Here is a 22,537-nt window from a genome sequence, read left to right as displayed (position 1 = left end):
GGACTTGGTCAACGAATCGAGGCCGAGTCCATCCTCATTTTGGACTTGGTCAGCGTTGATCGAGTCTATATTCATCCATTTTTAGGATGAAAAAACTAAAAAATTGATTTTTTTTTATATTTTTTAATATATATATATATATAGTCGAGTCCATCCTCATTTTGGACTCGGTCAACGTTGATCGAGTCTATATTCATCCATTTTTAGGATGAAAAAACTAAAAAAATGATTTTTTTATACATTAAAAATATATATATATATATAAAATATATATATATATATATATATATATATATATATATATATATATATATATATATATATATATATATATATATATATATATATAAAGAGACTATGCTGTGCACAATCACAGTGACTATATATAGCCGAGTCCCCGTGTCCAAAATTTTTAAAATTGCGCCGCACCCGTGTCGCACCCGCACCCGCACCCATGTGACATAGGTGCTATACATGCCCTTTCGTGATTCTTGGTCTCTAGATTTGAACATTAATAAACCATTTGATGGTGCCAATTTGAAAATTATATCTAACCAAAGGCAACATCCTTTCTTTCTCCTTGTACGTCATACCCAAACCATCTTGCCAAAAACCCACCAAGGGTATTCTCCTCTAGTGTCTGGTTCATCCAGCTCTTTGGGCCCTGGATATTCGAATGAGACATCCATTGTAGTCAGACCTATGACCTATGTGTGAGGAAACACGATCCTTCAATTACGAACCAAAATGTCCACCAATAAATCAAATGGACAAGCACAAAAGTGTCACTAAGGACACTCACAAAAACCCACAAAAGGGGTTCTCCACAACAAAGAATATAAAAGTATATTTTATTAATCACCAAAATGCAAAGAAATGCATTACAAATAATGAGGGGGTTCACCCCTATTTATGTACAAGAAGTAATCTCAAATAGAGCTATTGGAATAGTCCAGCAACTGCAGATAGAGCGGTTGGGAGTGTTCCAACAACTCTATTTGACTAGTCAACTCTATGTTAATTAGTCTAAAAAGAACCTAACTAAAAAAAAGAGAGAAAAATAGTTATAATATTACATATATAATATACATGTATACACATACGCATATATGTATTCAAATATGTATACATACTTAAGTATGTATACATATAAATACATATTATATGTATATACATTTTAACTGAAAGTTTGTTAGGAAGAAAGTGAAATCTAATAGCGGCGAGAGGTTTGGTGAAGAAATTTGTCAATTAGCACTCTGATGTGACATATGGCAGATCAATGACGCCTTAAAGATACTCTTCTCGTACATAATGGCAATCCAGCCCGATGCACTTGATTCTTTCGTAAAATATGTGGTTGCTAGTTATATATATTATACTCTTATTGTCGCAACATAGAAGCTTCTTGAATTTGGATTTCATTTCAACCAAAAATCTTCTCAGTCATATCACTTCTATTGTAGTAGTGGTCATGGCTCGATACTCAACCTTTGTTGAAGAAAGAGAGACCTGTTGCTTTTTGTACCACCACAAGATTAGACATTCACCTAGAAAAACATAGAAACTCGTGGTTGAATGCTTATTCTTCGGATCACCTCCCCAATCTGCATCAGTATAAGCAAGTAAGTCTAGTGCAGATGAAGAAAACATAAACAAGCCTCTAGAATTGGAGTTTTTAAGATATTTAATGGTATACAAAACAACTCTCATGTGAAAAAATTTGTAGGAGAGTGCTAAAACTGACTAGTTGTTGATGCAACTTTTCGTGAAAGTATTTTTAAAAGATACTTTTTAATGAAAATCGTTTATGTAAACTGTGCATCAAATCTTAAAATTGTGGTTCACACTAGTGGTGAAGTCCGGGTCGAACATAAGGAACGAGTTTAGAAGCCTTTTGTATCCCACCCAATGACAAATCTTTATTGCCTTCAATAAAAGAACAAATAAAATGTTCTACCCTATTGCAATAGTCGAGCAGAAATAAAAAATTATTATAACCCAATTATGATAAATCTGCCAATGGGTTGACGTGTTTTGTTGAAGAAACCAAGAAAGGAGTAAGGAGGGAGAACAAAGCCTTCTTTTGGGGAATCGGCAGCCTCTCTATTTTCTTAATGGCTGCACTAATTCATCATTAAAGCTTAATAGGGTTACAATACTTTTACATGGATGAAACTGCTCTGTATTAGTAATACATATTACATTAGAATATAAAACATACACGTGAATAGCTGTGGATGATATGGATCCTCTACTGGATCCACATCTGATCCATATTCTAATACCCTCCCTCAAGTTGTGCATGGGAGTGAACCATGTGCAACTTGTTCTTCAGATACCAGAAACGGTTACTTGTGAGACCTTTTGTGAACATATCAGCGACTTGGTCTTCTGAAGACACATAAACCAGTTCAATCTCTTTGTCTACTATCTTTTGTCTGATGAAATGTTAGTCAATCTCAATATGCTTAGTGCAACTGTGATGAACAGGATTGAACGCAATTTGTATAGCACTTCTATTATCACACATAAGAGTCGAACTTGAGATATTCTCTCACATCTCTGTAAGTAGATGTCTAATCCAGGTCACTTCTGTTGTGGTAGCTGCCATAGATCTATACTGTCTCTGTGCTAGATCTTGCCACAGCCTTCTGTTTTCTACTACTCCATGAGACAAGATTTCTTTCAATAAAAACACAGTATCCTGAAACAGACCTCCTCTCATCTGGGCCCCCTGCCCAGTCTGCATCTGTATAGGCCAATATGTCATGTTTTGGTGTCCCCCATGAAGATTGTACATATGTGAGTTCATCAACCACCGTGCCTTTTAGGTAACGAAGAATACGTTTGACGACATCTATGTGACCAATCTTCGGTTCATGCATGAACTGAGATACTTGATTTACAAAATATACAATGTTTGGTCTAGTAAAAGTAAGATATTATAACATGCCCACTAAACTACGATACTTGCTTGCATCAGGATATAACTCACCATCACAAATATTGAGCTTTTGATTGACAACACTGGGTGTAGGCAGAGGTTTGCAATCTATCATTCCTGCTTTGGCCAAAAGATTAAGAGTGTATTTGTGTTGAGTTAATGATATTTTTTCATCCTTTTTGTCCACCTCTACACCAAGAAAATATCTCAGTTCCCCAAGATCTTTCATCTTGAACCGCATACTTAGTAAAACTTTAATTCGTTGAATATGGTCTGGAGCATTACCAGTGATTACAATATCATCAACATATATAAGTAAGAAAACCATAGTGGTTCCATCCCTGTATATAAATAGAGAATGATCTACTTGGGAACGAAAGAAACTGTGGTTCTGAATCTCTAAGGAGAAGCTTTCAAACCATGACCTGAAGGCTTGCTTTAAACCATACAACGCTCTGGTTAATTTGCATACATATTCTTTTGGGTCTCCCTCTGCATAACTTTGAGGCTGCTCCATGTAGACCTCTTCTTTTAAATCCTCATGAAGGAATGCATTTTTAACATCAAGCTGACTAAGGGTCCACCCATGTTCAATTGCCAGGCCAAGTATAATACGAATAGTTCCCATTTTCATCACTGGGCTGAATGTCTCATCATAATCTTGACTGTATTCTTGAGTAAAACCTTTGGCAACAAGACATGCCTTGTATCGTTCAATGCTACCATCCGGTTTATATTTAATTTTATATACCCATTTTGAGCCAACAACATTTTTATCTGGGGGACGACCAACTATCTTTCATGTTTGATACTCATGAAATGCCTCGATATCCTTATTCATCGCTTCAATCCATTTGTTAGATTGAATAGCTTGACAAAACCAAGTGGTTCCTCGTGTTTTTCAATCTTGGATAGAAAGATATGAAAATCCATAGAAAAGTTATCATAATTCACCCATTTTTTCAATAGGGTGCCTTATCCTGCCTGATCTTCTTGGTGTCTCTCTGTTATTGGACAATGCCTTGTGTTCTCCAGCAGGTACATCTGTTTGCTTTCTGGGTCTTCTAATATAGACATTTTCTTTGTATCTCAGACATTTTGTTTCTGATACCTCGTCTGAAACTGTCTCATCATGTATGCTTTCAGGAGCCAAAGTAGTATGTTCTGCAGCATGTGAAATAAGTTCAGCACTGAGCCATGGATCATACCAATTAGTAGTTGCGTCAATATGTTCACGATTGTGATATGCTTTATTCCCCAGAAAACTATTTTCATCAAAAACAACATTTCTGGAGATTCTGATCTTCTTATTGGCATGATCATAGCACCTGTAACCCTTGTGTTCATCTGCGTAACCTACAAATTGGCATATATAGGCTTTGTCCTAAAATTTAGTTCTCATGGATTTATCGATATGTACATAACATGTGCATCCAAAAACTCGTAACTCATCATAACCAGGATGTACACCAAAGAGAACATAATAGAGAGACTGATTTTCAAGAATAGGCATAGGAAGACGATTTATCACATGAGTGGCAGTATGAAAAGCTTTTGTCCAAAGACTAATAGTCAAGTTACAACCATGCATCATACTCATTGCACTTTCCACAATGTGTCTGTGTTTACGTTCAGCAATTCCATTTTGCTGTGGAGTGTACGGGCAAGAAACTCTACGATATATCCCATTATCTTGGAGAAAATCTAAAAATTCTTTGGAGAAATACTCACCACCTCCATCACATTGGAAAATTTGAATATTTTGGGAGAATTGAGTTTTAACGTAGGCATGAAAGTGACGAAAAATAAGAAAAACCTCTTATTTGTGTTTCATAAAGAATATCCAGGTAAAGCGAGAGAAACTGTCAATAAAGGCTATATAATATTTTACTTTCAGAAGATGAAGGATTGGGGGCTGGGCCCCAAATAACAGAACATATTATCTCAAAAGGCATGGAAGTTCTTTTATTTATTTGATGAAAAGGAAGTACATGACTTTTGCAGACCTGACAATTGGGACATATTTTATCCTTCAATAAAGGTGAAACAGACTCTGAAAGAAAACCATTGGACACTAATTTTTCAATAAAGACTTGACTACAATGACCAAGACGAGAATGCCAAAGATCTGGCTTATTACATTTAGATATACGTAGAACGCTTTTAGAGACATGATCAAACTTGTGCTTCAGGACACTGGAGGCTGAATCTTCATTGAAGATATACATGTTTCCACATCGCTCTCCTTTAGCGAACATCTCCTTCGTTTAAAGATCCTTGACAAAGACAGAAGTAGGAGTAAATTCCACAGATGAATTGGTAGAGTCAACAAGCTTAGAAACATAGACAATGTTTTTCTTTATGTTTGATGCATGGACAACATTAGATAAAGGAATGGATGAAGACTCGGACAAAGAGATGAGGACGTTGCCTACGTTTGAAATAGGGTGGTGAGTCCCATCTCCAATTACAATATTAGATTTACCAAAATATGGGGTCAAAGTAGAGAACTTACCTGCATTGCCAGTGACATGAGCTGCTGCCCCAGAGTCTACATACCATATTCCATCATCATTTTGTTTCATGTTCAAGTTGACCATAGCAGACAAGAGAAGATCATTGGCATCATCACTGACCCAAAAGGTACCCGCAGTTCATGATGTAGCAACATTTCTATTGTTTTGTATTCTATTACGATTTTGGGGGTTAAACCAGCAGTTAGCTTTGATATGATCACGTTTGTTGCACTGGTAGCATGTGGGGACACTCTTTGAAATGCCGACAGTGAAATTTGGCATAGGTAGCAACCCACGTCCACCCTGGATTTGTGCTCCTTTGCCTCTCCGCGCCCCCCTTCTATAGAAGGGATCTCCTCATGCACGATGGCAAGAACATCATGCGTAGATGATTGCCCTGCTGAAGCATCTGGCATACTTTTCAAAGACATCTAGTACTGGAACAGTTTAGCACGTAAATCCTCAAAACTGGGCAACGTAAGCAAACACAATAAAGAAGTGACAAGAACATGATACTCTGATCCTAGGACACTCAGTGTCACTTTTTCTTTATCTGACACTGGATAACCGACAATTGCTAATTGATCTGTGATGCTTTTGACTTGATTTAAAAACTCAATAATGGTCATTGCCCCCTTTTTTAAAAGCTGAAATTCACGCTTGAGAAATAACACCTTAGCCTCTGATATCTGAGAGTAGGTCTGAGATTGAGTCTCCCAAAATACTTTAGTTGTGCAATCATCAGGAATAAAAACTAATACTTATTGTGACAATGTGAAAGTGATATACGCGATGAGAGCCTGATCACGCTTCATCCAAGCAACAAATACAGGGTTGCGAATGATGTTTGGCAATCCTCCTTCCTCTTTTGCTTCTTGTGTGATGAACTCTGAAGGCACTGCAGTTGAGCCATCCAAGTGACCTGAAAGATCTTGACTTCGAACGAAAGGAGTAATCTGCTTTTTTCAAGTCAGATAGTTGTTTGTATTTAATTTTTCAGAGACTAGTTACCCCAGAAAATTAGAAGAAAAACTAGAATTGGCAGAAGCGTCCATTTACAGACCTTGGAAATTTTATATTTAAAGTTAAGATGAATTAAGAACAAGGATAATGACTTAAAAAAAAAAACTGAAATCGAATCAATGAAGCAAGATTGCGTAACTGATTTCAGATTGAAAATAGGACCGGAATAAAGAAGAAGACGTGAGATGACACGTCAAGGTCGGCTGGTGAAGAATAACGGAGATTCAGTTGCTGGTAAATAGGGAAGAAAAACAGGAGTGTATGAGACCTAAAGACGCAGAGACATGAAACTTATTATAGGGTTAAAAGACTAAGACAGAAACAAAAAAAATATATATTGTGTTTTATAGTTGCAGCAGATCTGAAGAGAGGACGACAGACATATATATATATATATATATATATATATATATATATATATATAGTTTTATGGGTGCAATAGATCTGAAGATAGGAAAACGACGGCTAACGAGAGTTGATCTGAATTTATTTCAGATTAGTTGAACACACGCAACAGATCTGAATGTGTTTCAGATCTGCGATATGGATAGCTAACCTTTTTGCAGAGGAAGATCTTTTTAGGAAGATTGAAGGGAAAAGAGAAAGCGTTAGGGGACAGATCGTGTAGCAGACGAAGATAGAAGAGGAAGGAGAAGACGTCAGGTGACAGATCGCAACCTTATTCACGTGGCCTAATGATGATGAGGAGAACTCGGCTTTTCACATCCCTGAGGAAGATCTTTTTACGCCCAGAAATGCCGCCGCTCTGATACCATGATAAAACTGCCAATGGGTTGGTGTGTTTTGTTGAAGAAACCAAGAAAGGAGTAAGGAGGGAGAACAGAGCCTTTTTGGGGGGAATCGGCAACCTCTCTATTTTCTTAATGGCTGCACTAATTCATCATTAAGCTTAATAGGGTTACAATACTTTTACATGGATGAAACTGCCCTGTATTAGTAATACATATTACATTAGAATATAAAACATACACGTCAATAGCTGGGGATGATATGGATCCTCTACTGGATCCATATCCGATCCATATTCTAATAAATTAAATGTCCTGTGGCCTTAAAAAAATAAAGAAAAGCAAAACTTTGCAGGGTTCTTTCTTTCACGGACTAGCTCTTCTTGCTTCGCACGGGCACAACCCTAGCGATGACACTTCCTTCGCACACGTGAATTCACCTACAAGATACACTAAACACGCAAAACAAAAACACACGTACAACTGGGCTTCCCAATATAACGAATGTTAGTTTGCAAAAATAAAAATAATCAAATCTACAATACTGCAAAAAGAATTTAACTATGTTACTATCTAACGCAATTAGAACCTATCATATCATGCAATGCAATGCAATGCTACCCTAAAAAGACTGAATAATATGAATTAACTCAGAGGGCGTAAAAACAATCATGCAGACTTGATAACACCATACTGCAAGATCAGCTGAAAGACGTGATCACGCTGGAACTTGTGATTTGGTCCAACAGCGTGATGCTCACGCTGGTCTGCCAGACTGTGCAATCAGTTCAGCAACGTGATCTGCTGAGAGGCATGATCATGTTGATCTGCCAGCAAAGTGACCGAAAAATTAAACAAATAAATTTATTTATGAGCAAGCTTGGTCATGTCCATCCTGATGGTTACCAAATCATCACCAGCACGTCCTACTGGTCTGCGTGTATGCTGACGACTGGCCGATCAATGCTTGCAGATCACGTTGATCTACTTGAACCACAGTGCACGCAATACAACATGATCAGGCTAACACATGTGATCAGAGAATCACGCTGGACCGTATGCACAAATCAGACTGCGTGATCTGATCAGCTTGCGTGATACCGCTGGCCAAACGACTCAGCACATGTACATCACACTCATGTACGTGATCGGCTGAACATGCAAGTCAGCAAGATCTGGTCAAATGCTGAACCTGCACCCACTAAGAAAATTTTCGCAGATCGGTTCTACGAGTTCCACACGGCATGGGCCGAGTTATGCAAATCTACGCCAATCGGATATGATCTCACAAGGATCAGATCTGATAAAAAAAATATCTTAGAACAAATATGATCAAAACCTGCGTGAAAATGCTGGAGCACGCAACTTTTGATTTTATTGGCGCTTGCAGATCCAAGCAGACCTGCGTGAATATGCTGATCACGCAGGTTTGTTTGCAGGCCTTTGAAATAATAGTTGCTGCATATCCTCTAAAAACAGGATATCAACTAGAACAAAAACCAACAATGCAATGAATTCGATTTAGTCCTAATCTACAAGCAGAAAATAAAACAAGAATCAAACTACCCTAGATGCAATAATTGCAAGATGAAATCTATGCATGCCAAACTAAAGAAAACCTATAATATGCAGAAAAGTAACGAGGCAGAGGAGAAGAAACTTACCTAGGCTACTTTCGACGGAGGGGTTGAGAGAAGAAGTGGTCGTTCTTCGAGGTAGCGTGCGTGCTTCGATGAACAAAAAGAGGATGCCGGTGAGAGACGAGAAAGAAGAAAAGACAAAATAGAAGAAAGAAGAGGAGAAAATAGGGGAGAACTGGCGGTAGAGAGAGAGAGGGAAGAGAGAGAAGAGGGAGAGGGGCTGGCGTGTTTCTCAAGAGAAAACGCCCCCCTCTTCTAATTAACTATTATTTATAATGAAAATTAGGTTTTGGGTGTGTTTAAGAAAATTTTTAAAATACCCCTAAAACCTCAATAATTTCAAAAGACCTATAAAAAAACTATTTATAAAAACACGGTTAGTAAAAATTAGAATTCTCAAAAACACTCAAGTGGCTCACTTTAATCATTTTTTCCTCTTATTTGAAAAATAGAAGGTGCACTGCCAAAAATCGATAAACGAGGATTATTGATCTCTTTTCGCAATTAATCATACACATAAAATGTATATAATATGCATAAAAATTATGCATGATCAGTTGTGTTTACAACGTGTGCTATATCAGGTCTAGTAATTGACAAATAAAAAAAGGCTCCAATAAGTTGTCGATAAGGTTTTGGATCATCAAGAGACTCCCCATCATCAATTTTCATTTTGGCATTCATCATTTCTAGAGTATCAACCCTATTGTCATCCGTGATACCAAACTTGAGAACAATATCTGAAGCAAACTTAGACTGAGATAATAGATACCCTCTATGAGAATAGACAACCTTTGTACGTAGAAAGTATCTTAAAAAAACCTAAATCAGTCATTTCAAAATTGGTTTTAAGAATACTTTTAATATTTTAAACTCTCTGTTTGTCGCATATAATAATGATCATATCGTCGACATAGAGGAGTAAAATGACAGTACATGCATCATAATCTTTAACAAACAAAGCAGTGTCAGTCAAACAAGATTTAAAACTAATGTCAAGCATAACTCTACTAAATTTATTATGCCAAGCTTTGGGAGCTTGTTTCAAACCATATAAAGTCTTTTGTAAACTAAGAGTCTTTCCTTTAGGGATGCCCATACCTGGGGGTGCCTTCATGTACACTTCTTCCATAAGATTTTCATTGAGGAATGCATTCTTAACGTCTATTTGATATATAGACCAGTTCTTAAGTGAAGCAACTGCAATGAGTGTTTTAACCATGGTTGCCAGTTGAGGAAGCGGGAGCGGGAAGCGATACGGGAAGCAGGAAGCGATACGGGAAGCGGGAAGTGAGGCACTTTCAAAATTTTAGGAAGCGGAAAGCGTGGGACCACTTAGGAGCGAATAAGGAATGATCTCGAAAGCAACCTTGGAAGCGAAAAAAAATACAAACAAAAAATTGAAAAAATGGGGGAAGCGCGACGTTTCGCGCTTCCGAAGCGCACTTTGGGAAAGCGTGCTTCCCCACTTACCTAGGCGCTTTCAGTAACTTTGGTTTTAACAGTGGTCATACAGGCAATAAGATCAAAGGTTTTTTCATAATCTATGTCATACTCTTGCAAGCACCCTTTGGCAACTAGTCTAGCTTTGTATCTCTCAAAGGTTCCATTGCTTTTGGTTTTTATTTTATATACCCCACCTACAATCTATGTTTTTTTTTTCCTTGTAGAAGGTTTTCAGTAGTCCAAGTTTGATCCTTCTCTAATGCTTCTAATTTTATTCTCATCATTTTAACCCATTCAAAAATTTCTTTGGCCTGAGCATAAGATAACGGTTCTACATAAGAATGGATCAAGGTTATGCATGCTTAGTATTTCGAGGAGAAAGAGTCATATAATACAAATTTTGATGGAGGTTTTGATATTCTAAATGATCTCCTAGTTTGCAGTTTCATCTTCATGTTCAAAGAAAATTTCTCAAGTGCACATTAGAGGGTTTTGGTTTCCCCATCTAGAATATTATATACAAGTTTAATCATCATGGGATAGTTCATCAAGAGGTTCACTATCTCTTGATTCATTAACATTCTCAAAATCATACTCACAATCACAATCATAAATATCTTGTTTTGAAACAAGATCAAGCAAAAAAGAATAGTCAACACTTAGATTGGTACTTATAAAAAAAATCCTTTTCTAAAAAAGTTACATTTCTTGAAATATATAGTTTTTTAGTACGAGTCATAGCACCTATATCTTTTTTGGTTGTCGGCATAACCAAAAAAGCACAAGAATCAAGAGTGAGTTTAAAAAAAAATTTAACTAGTGAAATATTTTTCAAAGAAGAAGATGACATTCTATTTATAAGATAGACAACAATCAAAACAGCTTCTGCCCAAAACACCTTAGGTACATGACTAGCAATAAGTAAAATTCTTGAAGTTTCTACAATATGCTATGTTTTCTTTCAGTTAAGTCATTTTTTTGTGGTGTGTGTGGGCAAAATGTTTGATGTGTGATGCCATGTAAGTTGAGATAATTTTTAAATTTATTGGACAAAAATTCTCTCTTTGAATCAGTGTGAAATATAGAAATATCATTATTAAATCTATTTTTAACTAACTTATAAAAAATTTTAAAGTGAGAAAAAACTTTATATTTATGTTTAAGGATGTAAATCCAAGTATATCTAGTGAAATCATTCACAAATATAACATAATATGCATATTCACTTTTAGACATAATTGGTGCAGGACCCCAAACATCCAAATGAACTAACTCAAGTGGTCTAGAAGAAATAAAAGTTCTATCATTAAATGGTAATCTCAACATTTTTCTAAGATCACAATCTTTACAAGTAAAGTCATTAGTATTGCAAAAAAATTTCAATCTTGAAAAATATTGAATTTTGGATACATTAAGATGTCCTAATCTTCTATGTCATAATTTAAATCCAATTTTTGGACATTACAACAAAATGTATCTTTGGGTATCTCCAAAAAATCCATATAGTAGAGACCTCCTTCTCTATGGCCTTGCCCGATCAATTTCTCTGACTGGCGATCTTGTACCCAACATTTATTTGAAGAGGAGATATTACAACCATAATCAGATAGTTGGGAGACAAATAGAAGATTTAAATTTAATTTGAAAATGTATCTAATTTTTTAAATAAATTTTTATTTTGTATTTGAAAGATTTTTCTCAAAATTTCATATTCCTTTGATTTCAAGATATGTATCATCGGTAGTGAAAACATTTGACTTGAGTTGTTACGACATTCATATAAAATATCATGATTTGGGATCATGTAAAAAGATGCACTAGAATCAATAAGCCAATGAAATTTACCAAGGTTGGTGTCGGATGAGACCACATCTCCAATTGAAGAAGAAGATCCTCTAAGAAGAGGTTGAAGAGCTTCCACCACTTGAGATAAGGATTTAGCTATTCCAATGGATTTATCTTGAGAGGTATCATCGCCCTTAGTCTCTTGAGGTGTTTGAACTGTAGCTGCTTTCTTCTTCGTATAGTATTTTTCATCTCTTCTTAGCTTGGGACACAATTTTAATGTGCTCTGGTTCATGACAATAATGATGAATGATTTTTTTTTTGTCATAGTCATTTGTCTGTTTCTCAAAGTGAGGTGGCCTATAAGTACGCGCATAAGATTTGAGCCTAGAGACGGCCAACACGGATTCTTCATTATTCTTAAGAGATTTTCTTCAACCTATTATCTATCATGCTTAGTTCCTCTATTGTATCAACTCAACAATAAAGGAAACTTTGCCTCTATGCAAAAGAGCTGATTTATTAGACTCAAATTCTGGCCTTAAACCATTTACAAATTGGTAAAAATGTTCTACATTTATTTGCTTTTGGCGGAGCTCAATATCTTCGGGAGAATGCCACTTTGGTTCAAGTAAGGTCATTTCTTCACATAGTTTGGATAACTTATTATAGTATTTTCTAATACTTTTGTTGTATTGAGTCATAATTCAAACTTTGTCTTATAAATTGCACACATGTGCAATATCATTAAGGGAATACATGTTCTTGAGGTATTCTCAAGCAATGTTGGCATGCTCGAATTTCGCAAGGCTAGAGCACTTTTTGATGTCAACTCCATTGATAAGCCAAGACATAATCTTGTCATATCCTACTCTCCACTCTTTTTACTTTTTTTCATAATTAGCTATAACTTTAGTTTTTTCCACATTGAAAAGAGCGACTTCTTTCTCGTTCTTCACCTTAGTAAGAATTAGTTTAGGTTCCGGATCAAAACTATCCATTAATCCCCACAGCTCTTTTTCCCAAATGTGATGTTTTATAATTGAAGACCACATAACATAACTGGTATCGTTGAGTTTCATGGGCATGATGGTGACACTTTATTTGTCATCCATTTTTACAAGGGTGAGAGAGAGAGAGAGCATAAAAAGTACAAGCACCACTTTCACAAACTTTTAGTAGATCAACGAGCACAACGAACAAATCAACCTTCAAGAGAGCACAACTTGATCATACGAACACTTGAAATGATTCACGAAGAATAAAGCAAGCTTGTGTTGCAACCACCAACACGGACATGAGAGAGACACGATTTCACGAGCCAACAAACTTTCTTCAATCTCAAAGAACACCTTGCTTTGATACCATGTGAGGAAATATGATCCTCTAATTACGAACCAAAATGTTCACCAATAAATCAAATGGACAAGCACAAAAGTGTCACTAAGGACACACTTACAAAAACACAAAAAAAGGGTTCTCCACAACAAAGAATATAAAAATATATTTTATTAATCACCAAAATGCAAAGAAATGCATTACAAATAATGAGGGGGTTCACTCCTATTTATATGCAAGAGGTAAGTCTCAAATAGAACTGATGGAACAGTCCAACAATTACAAATAGAGATTTGATTAGTCAACTCTATGTTGACTAGTCCAAAAAGAACCTAACTAAAGAATATAAAAATATATTTTATTAATCACCAAAATGCAAAGAAATGCATTACAAATAATGAGGGGGTTCACTCCTATTTATACGCAAATGGTAGTTTCAAATAGAACTGTTGGAACAGTCCAACAATTACAAATAGAGCTGTTGGGACTGTTCTAACTGCTCCTATTTATACCCAAGTGGTAGTCTCAAATAGAACTGTTGGAGCAGTCCAACAATTACAAATAGAGCTGTTGGGACTGATCCAGCTCTATTTGATTAGTCAACTCTATGTTAACTAGTTCAAAAAGGACCTAACTAAAAAACAAAAAGAAAAAAGAGGAAAATATTTACGTCAAATAGTTACAATTTGTTACAATATTTACATATATAATATATATGTATACTCATACGTATATACATATACAAATATGTATACCAGTGTTATTAAAAACGCACCTCAAGGTGAAAAAAGTGTGCCTCGCCTCAAGGCGAGGGGCTTTATGCCTTGAGGCGCACATATAAAGCACAAAAGGATCGAGGCGTGCGCCTCATACGCGCGAGGCGCACGCCTCGGGGCGAGGTGTATACGCCTCTAATTTTTTGGTCAAATGAGGGTCAAAGCCCCCATTTGACCAAAAATTAGGGGTTTTCACATAGTTTTAATTGATTAGGTTAGTAAAAAAGCATTTTCACGCTCCAACTTCTCCTGCTCGATCTCTGGCTCCTCTCCTGCTCGCGCTTCCCTCTCCTCTCCTGCTCGCGCTTCCATCTCCTCACCTGCCCACGTTGCCACCACTGAGCCGGCTCGCTCTCCCTCTCTCAGAGGTCAGGTGTGCTCTTTCCCCTCTCTCTCTCAATCGTTGATGCTCTTCCCTCCTTTCAACGAGTGTGTCTGCGAAAATCAACGACTCTGCAATTGTTGTGTTGTTAGCGTGCTATCACAGGCACGTCTAGTGCAGAGTCCCATCTCCTTTAGATGAGCGTGGATGCTTTTAGCGGGCCTAGCCGACGCGTGAGTTCTTGCAGACCATTTGTTGCAGCATTTGATGGATTTTGCAGCCCACGCGTGATCTCTACTTCCAATGGTAGAGGTCAACCTGATGCCATTCATCCATGCGATGAACAGCATCCCATATAGTGTCGGTTGAAAAACCTTAGCTGGTTTCTTTTTTTGTTTCCTGTTTTGTTTTTATATTGTTGAAATGGGTGTCCTTTGCATTTCATTTATAATGAATGGTTTTTATTAGCATGCACACAGTAGATTGTTGTATTGTTCTACTTTCTGTTCCCTTGCTGTATTTGTATTAGCATTTTATTTTCATTGGATGTTCCCTTGTTGAAAAAAACAAAAATCTGTTCATTGGATGTTCTCTTGTTGCATTAAATTATATCTTGCTATGTCTTTATCCTCTTTCCTCCTTATACAGGATCATCTAAATGGTCTTTAAGATTTAGAATATTCGTTTGGACATTGAGATCACGTTTGGATGTTATTTATTGTTTGAATGAAAATCATTCTAAGGTGTTGTCTGATGACCTGAATTTTCTTCATAGATCACAATATTAATGACATGAGATACTTTTAATATTGATTTTCACTTATCAGATTTTAATATTAATGAGATTTCTTATTTCTTGTTGGTTGCTTCATCAATAAAGAATTTTTTATTTATTTATAATTTTAGATATTTTTTATAGTTTTTTTAAGTTTAATTTTTTTTTGAGGGTTACGCTTTACGCCTCGCCTCAGATTTTGGTGGAGCGCCTCGCTACGCCTCAACGCTTTTCACAACACTGATGTATACATACTTAAGTATGTATACATATAGATACATGCATATATATTGTATATATACATATTATAAGTGTATACATTTTAACTCTATGAAGGTCTAGGTCACTAGCATTCGACTGCTCTGCAATAATTACTGAAATACTAACAGGTGAACTCTGTTGTTATGTGATTACTTGTACACATTGCCTACCTTATATTTTCTACCAAGTGATGCACAATTCATATTTTCATCTCCACCCTCAAGTTGCTTTGATGGTTATATCTGCTGCTTGCATCTTAATGACTTTGTGCAAATGCAGGTGGTTCATGTTCTTGCTTCAAAAGGTGTCACTGTAGTTCCTTTCAAACTAAATTACACGGTGGAATCTGTGCAGTCCATCCTGAATATCACTATGGATGTTGATATGTTAAGTCACTTTGATGAGTGGCAACGTGTGCGAGAGGACAGAAAGTATGAAGCTCAAGACGAGTGGCCCATGGAACTGCGTCGTGCACGTTTAATACCTGCTGTCGACTACTTGCAGGTACATTTTTATCTATACGACTAGGATCTTAGTCTTTAATAAAAGATGGCCTTTTTTGTTTTAATCTTACAGGTTAGACATCTAAAGTGTTCACTGTTTAATTGAATAATGTGATATGTTTCCAGGCACAACGAGCACGTGGTAGGTTGATTCAGGAGGTTCAGAAGAGCTTTACAGTTGATGCATTCATAGGAAATGCTACAGACTGGGAGAAAGTTTGTCTGGGCAACCTTGTGGGAATGCCAGTTGTGGTTGTCCCAACTGGATTCAAGAATATTACTGACCCACCAAAGAGTGGTACTCGACGCCGAACTACAATCACAACTGGCATCTATGCACCACCTAATCATGATTCTGTGGTAAGCTTTCAATCCAAGGTCCAAACTATTGATTGGTTTTGCAAGCATATGCTCTGGTTGGTATTCTTGAATAAAAGGTTGCTAATGGATTTGACAACAACGCCCATCAGTTGCTCCACCTAACCAGAAATTCTATAGCTATCTCTGAATCTCTTGTTATCAAACAGTTCCAGAATTCTATGTTTGCTTGATTTTTGTTTAGGCAACTTCTCTTTATATCCTTTATTTCCCCGTCTAACCATGCTGAAGTTTTTCCTCATTTCCTTATGTTGGAGTATGTGGCTCATATCTGATGAGTATATATGGTGGCAAGCGGCGGAGCGAGCGACGGCATCTGCCTTGTGTGTTTTACTTTAGTGGGGACGCTGATTAGTTGGGGGTGCGGTGGCAACACCCCGCAGTATGGTATGGGGGTATTTTTGTAAATTTTCTTAAATACGTCCATACACCTAGGGTTAGTATAAATACATATGATGTAACTCTAATTTGAATATAGTGAAAATACCGCCGCTCAGTCCTGTGGATGTAGGCGCATTGCCGAACCACGTAAATCTGTGTTATTTCTTGTTTTCTTTTCGATTATTCTGTATATTCATCGTAATTGCTGCACAATGATAACACCTTTACTTGCTGCTTGATATTTGATCCCAGTTGGTGGTGATGCTTATAATGAACATTCCAATATCTTCTGCTTGCAGGCCTTGGCCTTGGCAATGGCGTACCAATCGGCCACAGATCACCACAAACAACGCCCACCTATTGACAATCTTGGGCCAGGCGATATCTCCAAGCCCAGCAATAGATGGATAGATTGATTTATGTTATGGCAGTCATTGGATATTCGAGGCAACCGTTGATAATTTTGTTGTTAAGATGGATCGTTGTAGCCAAGATGTTTACTATTTGATGGGCGACCTGCATGGAATCAGCAATTATTTTGCAAAGCATATGCATTTTCTGTTGGATTTATATATCAAAATTATACATTCACCTTGCTGAAACTCTTTATTTGATTTTGACCAAGCCAGCTATCTAGGCTAAGCCCATGGTCATTTTCTACACTTTTCCAAATTGGGTGTTGGAGGAATTGATTGTTGACCGCTAAACACTTAAATGAGCTAGCTGTTATATATACATTGGATACTTAATTTTGTTAGTTGTTTTGGGATATTAGCCACTAGCCATTGGATATAACTGATACATATTTATTTGTGACCATTTGACATTTATTATTTATCATTGAACCAGAGCTTATGTATACTAGGATTCTTTCGTGAGATAATAATCTCTTTCATTCTCTTGTAACTCATCCCTCACATTTTTTATCTAAAGTTACTCAAAGGTGATCGGGTTGTGGTAGGCAGCCTCAGTAGCAAGTTGAGGTCATGTATAATGCGAGAAAATGTGGCTTAGTTGTATCTTGAAAGCAAAGTTGTAGTAGATGGGCAACCTGTGTGATTCAGAATATGTTTTAACTATTTTTTTCAACAATTTTAAAGCTAACATTTTTATCCTATTTTCAACAAGCATATACTCAATTTCTCGATTTGGTGGTTGAACCACAAATTAAAAGGTGGTTTATGTGGTAATGGCTGATCCGAATATCCTTTTGGATGTTCAAAGTTCGTCTCTCATTGGAAAACGCGCTGGATGATGCCACTGATTTTAACGCATCAATAGCAAAGCCAAACCTCAACCCCACATTACTTGCATCAAAGGAACAGTGGGATGATCCTTGCTGGCCGCAACCCTTTGCGAGGCAGAAAGGTACGGAGTTAGGTGGACTCTTGTAAAAACAAGCCTTTACTTCATATCATGGCGTCTGTGTCAAGGCAAGCCTTTGTATGAATTCCAGTTTCCATCATGTTCATGAGAACTACAATGTTGTATTTCATGTCTATCTATGTATTTGCAAATGCTTGCATTCGGCATTTTAGGGATGGCAGTGGACGGGGGCAGGGGACAAGGTCTCCACCCCCACCCTGTCTTAAAATCCTACCCTCCATCCCCGCCTTGCACGGGTTTTGATTTTAACTTTCATCCCCGCTTCCATTCTCGTTTCATGTCCTCCATCCCCGGTCCAAATGGGGGTGGGGCGAGGTCTTGTTTCTCCTCAATTCACTGCCATCTTTAAAGAAGGATCGGGGATGGGGTGGGGCAAGTCGGGGATTGAGGACGGTGATGGGGGCAGGGGAAAGTGTAAGTCCATCCCCGCACGGGTTTTGATTTTAACCTTCATCCCTGTTTCATGTCCTCCATCCCCGATCCAAACGGGGCGAGGCGGGGTGGGGTTCCGTTTTCCACCAGTCCACTACCATCATTTATGAGTGGCTTTTAGATTGTCCGTCATACACCATCAATGGGTTTTTTTAATTAAGATTTTGTTGAAGATACTCCACGTACTTTTTGGCTTAGAAAACTTTTGGCCATCCGTTATTGTCCTTCACCAGTAGAATACAAGTGCAGAAGATGCGGACATGCATATTACACATTGCTCTTGTGAAGGACAATGCAGTTGAAGATGTCTCTCTCAATCTCAAGCTCAGAAAGAGGAAAAGGGAGACTGAAAGAGAAGGGAAGACCCGCCAAGAGTTGGTATGGTTGTGGTGCTACCCCATCTCCGGCGCACCAATAAGGAGAAGGGAGTTGGGTGAGTGTTTCACCTAAGCACCTGGTCCATCACAGAGGGAGGGAAAGTATTGAAAAAAAAGAGCAGCCCACCACCGGGGCCAATATTGGAGCTGGTTGTTTCCGAACTGGTTCAATAGTGGATCGGACCTATTCAGACCAAGTCAAGTCAAACTGTATTGGACCTTTTGACCCTTGTGCACCTATTCAGCTCAGATCTGATGGACCGGTTCGGGTCTACTTTGATTTGGTTCAATATGATTAATTCATATAGTCATATTTCAAATTAAGTTGAATTCAACTTGGATCAAGGCGACTTGGACCGCATAGTTTTTCTCTTTGCATGAAACTCATAATGGATGATGACAATTCAAGCTGGACTGGATCTTTTAAGATCAGGTTAAATCAGATGTATTGGACCCAGTTAAAGACAAATGGTCCTAGTGGACCTGTATGAATCTTATTAGACCAGTTTAGATTTAGTAAAAATTGCATGGTTCAAATCAAACAAGTTTAACTAAGAACAACTAGGTTGGTCATAGCAGAAATAGTTGGACCCGATTGAACCTATTCGACCATAACTGGCGCTATTTTTAATGTTTGATTCAGGAACAAGTTTGGGGACCTGTACTTTCAAGAAAATGGAGGTCAGTCCTTAAACCTTATTAATAGATGGTGTGGTTTTATATCTTATAACATATTTAAGGGTGAGTTCACATACTCTGATATGCGAACTTCATAGGGAGGTTAAGTAATTGTGTGAATGTCTTGGTGTTCGCATACTCTAATATACAAACATCATTTGAGAGGTTAAGTTATTGTGTGAATGTTATGATATTCACACATTCTAATATGTGAATATCAATATTTGAGAGGTTAAGTTATTGAGTGAATGTCCTGATGTTTGCACACACTGGTATGCGAACATCATCAAATTTAGAGGTTAAGTTACTGCATGAATGTTCTGATGTTCGCATGCTCTGATATGTGAACTTCATTGAATTGAGGGGTTAAGTAATTGTGTGAATGTCTTGTTATTTGCATACATTGATATGTGAATATCATCATTTGAGAGGTTAAATTACTACATGAATGTCATGATGTTCGTACGCACTAACATGCAAACATTATTGAACATCATCAAATTTGGAGATTAAGTTACTACGCGAATGTCTTGATGTTTACACACTTTGATATGTGAACTTCATCAAATTAAAAAGTTGAGTAATTATGCGAAGGTCAAAATGTTCGTATACATAAGGATATATGTGAACATCATCATTTTGGAGATTAAGTTATTGGCATTCATTCAAACCCTACCAAAACATTCATACATTCAAATACGGTATAAAAAAAATATTTACAGAACATCTCATGTTTTTATAAAAATATATTAAAATTCTACCAATACATTCATATATTCAAATTTTGTCAACACATTCATATATTTAAACTTTGTCAATGCATTCATTTATTCAAACACAATATAAAAAATATCTTATTTATATAACATCTCATGTTTATGTAAAAATACATTAAAATCATGCCAGTACATTCATTCATTTAAATCTTATATATATATATATATATATATATATATATATATATATATATATATATATATACATATATATATTCAAGCTTTGCCAATATATTCATTCATTCAAACTCTGTTACATTCAAGCACAATATTAAAAATATGTTATTTACATAACATTTCATATTCTATGTAAAAATACCTTCAAATCCTATCAATACATTTTTACATTTAAACACAATATAAATATTCACTCCTTCAAACCCTGTCAATACATTCATACATTCAAACACAATATAAAACTTGTGAATACATTCATTCCATCAAGCACAATATATATATTCATATATTCAAATACAATATATGCATTCATACATTCAAACATAGTGTAAAAATCCTATTTATCTACATAAAATCTCATGTTTCTATAAAAAATTTATTAAGAATTACAATATTATAAAAGGTATATTATAAGCAATTGTCAATACATTCATAAATATTAATTATAATATTAAAAATATATATGTTATTTACAAAACATTTCATGTTTTTTTAAAACTTAAGATTCATATAGCCAAGAAATCTTGGGGTATTCTAAGGTCATGAAACTCCTTATCCTTTATAAAGAGCATCTATTCCTATGCCGGTAGAAGCTTATCCTTTCTAGCGAACATCTCTTCTTGGGGTTGTAGAAGCTTCTCCTTTATTACAAGTAATTCATTCAAGCCCGTTAGAGTTGCATATAATTGAGATATGTTAGCCTTTGCAACTGCTAATTTTGCCTTTGCATCCATCCGATTAGTTGCAACTCCAACTCCACTTTAAGTCCTTTTATACTTTAGACTCCTAACCCCAATTTATTCGGCTCTCTTGCATTTGTAAATAAAGTACATGTATAAGTTTCATACTAAAATTATGAATATCAAAGTGTACGGAGTAATTAAAGTATAGAATTTGCATTACCATTACATTGGTATTGTTGATGCTGGAATTGTTAGGCAATTGCTTATTGTGAGCATCTACATACCCTGAGCGGACACCTACATCAGAGTAGTATGCAATCTCATCTCCGTTGTCATGCCAATTTTGTAGTTCTTGAAAAAAAAAGGTAGGGTAATCATTTGACCGATCATTCAAACAACAAGAAACACTTTTTCTTATAGAGGGAAGATGATTGGTTGGTAGCTAACCATAACCAAACTTCTGCACTACTCGGCTCATTATTTGTTGTTCGATTTCATTCATGTTGTGCAACAATGAGTCAAATTTGGTTCAGATTCAAGTGAAACCAGACTTGGCCTCAATTTTGGGGTATGGTATCGGGTCCAAACTCGAGTCTAATCGGACCCACCAAAAGAGAAACCATACCCGAACCTGATAAAAACTACATGAACCAAACCCAGATCATACTCGATAAAATAATATTTTTTATTATTTTTTATATTAAAAATTTATGGGTCTTAATCGAAACTCGGGTCTGATATAAAATTTCATAAACTATATCTGGGTCCATGTATTAATTAGTCCATTGGGTCTGAACCCAGGTCTTAATTAGGTCATCTTATCTATCATCATACTTGGACCCTATAAGGTTTAGTTCGGGTAAACCTGACCTGTTAACACCCCTATGTGTAACCATATGTCCTTTTTTACTAGATCTATCGCATGGACAACTACATCTATGTAATCATCTTTATTTTCTTTGTAGGGGCACAATGTTACCTAAATAGGAAAGTTTTATTTATTAATAAGTATACTGCATTATTTATAAAATCAAGAACATTTTATTTCACATATACTGACATGAGATTTGGCTAGCATGCACAACTTTGCATACCAAAGGGCCCTTCCTATGGTATGACCCTTTTTACTTTCATCATTTTATTCTCCCTCTTCCTCTTCATCTTTGTTATTTCTCTCATATGACCCGCTCT

The 22,537-nt window shown here is 36.4% G+C and overlaps 1 protein-coding gene across 1 annotated transcript in view; it reads left to right on the top strand.

Moving 5' to 3' along the window:
* LOC149811325 (Amidase family protein) overlaps positions 1-17,591 on the top strand; it is a 37,562-nt gene extending 19,971 nt beyond the window's left edge. Inside the window, exons 10-12 of the mRNA XM_089993087.1 lie at positions 15,855-16,079; positions 16,205-16,438; positions 17,137-17,591. Of these exons, the coding sequence (XP_089849213.1) occupies positions 15,855-16,079; positions 16,205-16,438; positions 17,137-17,253 (576 nt within the window). The 3' untranslated portion in view covers positions 17,254-17,591. The remainder of the gene's footprint in view (positions 1-15,854; positions 16,080-16,204; positions 16,439-17,136) is intronic.
* The last annotated feature ends 4,946 nt before the right edge of the window (positions 17,592-22,537 follow it).

Source organism: Nuphar pumila, chromosome 17 (assembly GCF_984573655.1).
Source record: "Nuphar pumila chromosome 17, dmNupPumi1.hap1.1, whole genome shotgun sequence".
Lineage (NCBI taxonomy): Eukaryota > Viridiplantae > Streptophyta > Magnoliopsida > Nymphaeales > Nymphaeaceae > Nuphar > Nuphar pumila.
Note: the sequence above shows the minus strand (reverse complement) of the source record. Positions and strands in the feature narration are given on the sequence as shown.